The sequence below is a fragment of the Cryptotermes secundus genome, unplaced genomic scaffold (assembly GCF_002891405.2).
Source record: "Cryptotermes secundus unplaced genomic scaffold, Csec_1.0 scaffold369, whole genome shotgun sequence".
Taxonomy (NCBI): Eukaryota; Metazoa; Arthropoda; class Insecta; order Blattodea; family Kalotermitidae; genus Cryptotermes; species Cryptotermes secundus.
Window position 1 is genome coordinate 947,352 of NW_019725844.1, and position 4,956 is coordinate 952,307.

At 39.6% G+C, this 4,956-nt stretch overlaps 1 protein-coding gene across 4 annotated transcripts in view; it reads right to left on the reverse strand.

The window, feature by feature from the left end:
- LOC111863683 (cleavage and polyadenylation specificity factor subunit CG7185) overlaps positions 1-4,956 on the reverse strand; it is a 50,317-nt gene that overhangs the window by 34,413 nt on the left and 10,948 nt on the right. For 3 of the 4 annotated variants that reach the window (XM_023850212.2, XM_023850210.2, XM_023850209.2), the window contains exons 3-4: positions 2,782-3,009; positions 2,396-2,687 (exon numbers count right to left, since the gene is read on the reverse strand). In XM_023850212.2, coding sequence (XP_023705980.1) covers positions 2,396-2,687; positions 2,782-3,009 — 520 coding nt within the window. The remainder of the gene's footprint in view (positions 1-2,395; positions 2,688-2,781; positions 3,010-4,956) is intronic. The other variant, XM_023850211.2, reaches the window with a different exon arrangement.

Here is a 4,956-nt window from a genome sequence, read left to right on the forward strand (position 1 = left end):
TGGGGACTGCAGCCGCACGTTGTGCATTGGATATACACTGCGGTTGTAAGACCCATAATTACATATGGCGCCACAGTATGGTGGCCCAAAGTTAAACTCAAGACAAGCAAGGCAGAACTTAGAAAATTGCAAAGGTTGGCTTGCTTGGGTATCACAGGAGCAATTTGAACATCTCCAACAGCTGCACTGGAGATACTCTTTGGACTCCCCCACTGCATCTACAGTTGGAGGCAGAGGCCAGGGCAGGAATCTACTGTCTCCAGTGCAGTGATCAATGGAAACCTAGATCCGATGGTTTCGGCCATGCATACATAATTTAGGACATGAAAAAAGAACCCATATTACAAATGGGGTCTGACAAAATGATACTGAGACATGTATATGAAACACCCTTCACAGTCAGATTTCCTGACAGGAGTGAATGGAAAGACGGGTTTCGGCCCAATAGAAAAGGGGGACTGATCTGGTAAACAGATGGTTCCAAGATAAATAAGGGCACTGCAGCTCGTGTGTACTGCTATAGCACGAGGCAGAAACATAGTTTCAGCCTTGGGCAGTACACTACAGTATTCCAGGCATAAGTATATGCCATTATGGCATGTATTATGGAGAATTTAGACAGGAACTATAGAAATACGAACATCTACATTCTATCTGACATCCAAGATGCACTTAAAGTGCCACCACACCCTCATGGAACTGACCAAACATAACAGGGTACAACTGATATGGGTGCCGGGGAATGAGGGTATTGCTGGGAACGAAACTGCAGACCAATTAGCTAAGATTGGAGCTGAAGATTTTAAGAGCAGGAATGCTGAGGGGATAATCAAAAGGGGAAGCACAACAGCCCACTGTAGGTCGTGGTGCAAGGGCCGAGAAGGCCTACGCCTCATACATTCATTCATTTATTCATTCATATGTACTAAAAATACACAACGCTTGGCCAGCTGGGCCACATGCATGCAACATTACAACTGTACACAGCATACGGCTAATGAAGGTTAATGTCATACATACCTACCATATTAACTCACATTATTTATGTACCTTCACCAATAAATTTAAGTCTGATGCATAAAATATGTGAACACTACTTCTCAGACAATAATTTTCATGTCAGAATGAATGAGATGTGGCAATATAACATGAACACTTCAAACTTGAGACTCAACATGTGTTTCTCTGAACAATTAAACAAAAATGCTGTGATAAAATTCTGGAGATTCATTACCTTCTGCAGAAAATATTATTAGAGTTCAATGCAATATGCAAACACAGACATTTGCATCTATGGACTTCAGCATACAATTCCTTGAAGAGTAACACAAAAATGGCCATTCAGAAAATTTTGGCATTGAATACAACTCAAGCTGAAAGCAATGTGGCAACATGGAACAGGTACTTGCAACTACAGATTCCAATACTGAATTCCTTGCAGAATCTTGAATGAAAAATGTCCCTTAATAAAATCTGGGCTGACACATAATTTTTGCATAAGTATAGCAACGAGCTACAGATTACATGGTTATGGTTTGACTCCCAGCAGGGATAAGAGATTTTTCTCTACTCCGCAGTATCCACACTGGCTCTGGTGCCTACACAGCAACTATCCAGTGGGTACTTCAGGCTCTTTCCCCAGGGGTAAAGCAGCCAAGGCATGAAGCCAACCACTCACATCCATCCAGTGCCAAGGTCAAGAATGGTGGAGCAATATACCTCCACTCCCACATACCTATTTATGATGCGGTGCTAAAACACAGGAAGACATAGCAAGATGGTATGCATATTCATACCTATGGACTAAAGCATGCAATTCCTTCACCCACACTGATGAAAATGTCCCTTGATAAGATTTCAAAACAAAGCATAATTTTCATGGAAAATGCAATTAATGATGAATCCAACATGGCAACATATAATACAAATTCACACCTACAGACCATACCACACAATTCATTAACACTCAGCCAAAAACTCCTTAGTTATATTTTGACAAATACATAATTTTAACACATGAAGTCACTAAAGGTCCCCATTCCATTGTGCCTTAATGGACTCCAATATAACCACATTTTCACAAATAATCAAAATTTTAACAAAAGTGAAAACATGGTATTTACTGTTTGCTGAAATTTCATGACTAAAGGTGGGAACAAAAAATATGTGAGTAAATGACACTTCACATTGATTATGACTACAATTACAGAAAAGTTGCATGACATCTGGATCATAATACAAATGTTCACAACTTTTTCTTCTTATGAGTACTCCTAAATGAAGACTTGGCTTAACATTCATTACAATACATTATGATCACTAGTTCACCCCAAGTATTTCAACAAGGTCTCAAGGTTTTAGAGACAGCACTGCAAAATTGGACTACACTGCATACCGTTGGCTCCAGGACCATTCCAATTACCATGCTGGAATCCTGGTGGTGGATGTCCTTGGTTTGGAGGGCCAGGAGGATGTCCATGTCCAGGTGGAGCTCCATGTCCCATAGGTGGACCTGGCATTCGAGGTCCTGGACCAGGAGGAGGCATTCCTGGAGGTGGCATCCTTGGTCTCATCCCCTGAGGTGGCCCCATCATCATTCTTGGAGGATGTGCATGTGGATGTGGGTGAGGATTTCGAGGACCCGGGTTTGGAGGTGGCACTGGTCGCGTTTTTGACTGAGCCTCAAACTGAAAGGTACAAAACACGTGATTATGAAATAATATGACAAATGGGAATAATTCACACATGCAAATGAAAACTAAAAAGTCAGAAGCTGCTCACCTGATTTAATGCCTGCTTAGTTGGAAATGTAACTACCGGACACTGGCCATGTAGTTCCTTCTTTGGCAGTCTTTCCATACACATCCTCATGCTTGGTTCTGAGCCCAGTGTGATCACACAGAATCCTTTTGATTGTCCATTTGCACGGTTTTCAAAAAATTTGACTTCCACAAAGTCATTTACTCCTATTCCAAGGACTGCATCTGTAATATCTTGGTCTGTAGTCCACTAGAAAACATGACAATATATAAGCCAAGGGCTAGGTGGGATGCCCAAAGATGTCCCCAACAGGAAGCTGTGGAGGCAGTCATGGGATTGCCCATCCGGCACTGCAGTCTTGACTTTTGTTGAAAACAAATTTATATTTCTAACAATGTGCAGTGAAATAAAAACTTACTGATTAGATCAGAGCCTTGGTACACAACTGGACAACTGAAGCAAGCAGAATGTATAAACTGAAAACACTAAAAGTATGTGTACAATAACTAGGAAAGGTATCACTTTGTTATATCTGACATCATGTTGAATAATGTACGGCTGTTTTTTAATAAAATAATAGTGACTGGTGAAATTTATAAAGCATCAGTCTGTACAGTACGCCCCCATCTGATGATGTTCCATTTTGTAAATTCATACCACTTTCATACCAAGGCTCCACACATCACAGTAACTAGTTATTATGCTGTCATTCACTCCGGAGTTCAAGAAATGGTTCAAGACAAGGGTAAAATGCCCAAATGTGTTTAATGTTGACAAGTCCATCATCCACCATTCTCTCATTTCACCTCTGGCCATCAGTGAACACAATACAGCTTACTAAATATTAAATACACAATATTTTACTTTGTTTATAATTTTATGTATTTACAGCCAAGAATACACAAGTCTTTACAATCATGTTCATATTGTTCATACTGCAATGCATGTTATCAGGCTACAAATGGCTCATGAATATAACCTACATATTTCTTAAGTTACTTAAGAAAAAGATAGTTACGTGTTTTTCATGAAGTATGCTTTTCATACAGGTAAACAAACTTTGCCTACCTACACAGGAGTAGCATACTGCTATTCTATCAAGTTTAATAGTGTCGCATGGACCAAGTGCAGTGGGGAGTCAAATCATATCCCAGTATGTTCACTGACATCACCATCGAACATTCCTGGCTTCCCCCTTCTTCTGGCAATTTCCAGGAACACAATGCACTTCATCTCTTGCATTTGTACCACACTATTCTAGAAATATAACTTGTACAAAATCACAGTTGCATAGCAACAGGCAGTACAGTTGAGTCTGCACTTAGGAGCTGCATGCAGCACTTGTGTGGCAAAATAGTGCAGTCTACCTGCAGTGGCAAAATGAGTTCAAGGAGACAGTGCAGTGGTATTCAGTGGAATAGTATTGGACAAGAAGACACTGATGTCAAGATTGTGAGAAAACTGTAAATAACTGCTCCAGAACACAATAAATATAAATATAAATCAATATAATTGTACCTCTACATCCCCAAACCTCACAAGTTATAGGGGTTAAACAATTTTTTTTAGTTTATTTTTAACAATTCCCCACTGAAACTTCCATAGGCTAGTAATATACAAAAACTACAACACTTCAGACAGAGCATACAATTAACTGAAAGATTTTATCAAAAACATTAAATTAAGACACAAACTATGACAGTCGCTTTAAGTACAGCATACACAACTGGGAGACTGTAACACAGATCTAGGAGGGGGGGAAGTCATGATAACTGGTAGAGCTGGGTTAGTATCTCAACCAAAGAGATTATTTAACATCAAGTGAAATGAGAATATGTACAATGAGATAGAAAAAATCTAAGAGGTAGCGGTCATGGTTAAAACAATTTGAAAATTATTGAAGAATATACTTGATATTAACACAAGGACTCAATTCTCAGGTTTAAACAACGAAAAACAAAAAGTTATTTGTGGACAAACATATAGTCAACCATGCAATCCATTAACCTTAACTTGCTGGGCATATACCTCCGCCTACCACGAACATCACAAACAAGTCAACTGCCTCTGTATATATGCAACCAGTAGCACAACTTCAGGACTGCTGCATCTAGCAGTGAGGACACCAAAATCCAGGTCATTTTTAAACATAATGAATATAATAAGAATGATGTAGCCCCTTCCCGTGGGGGGGGG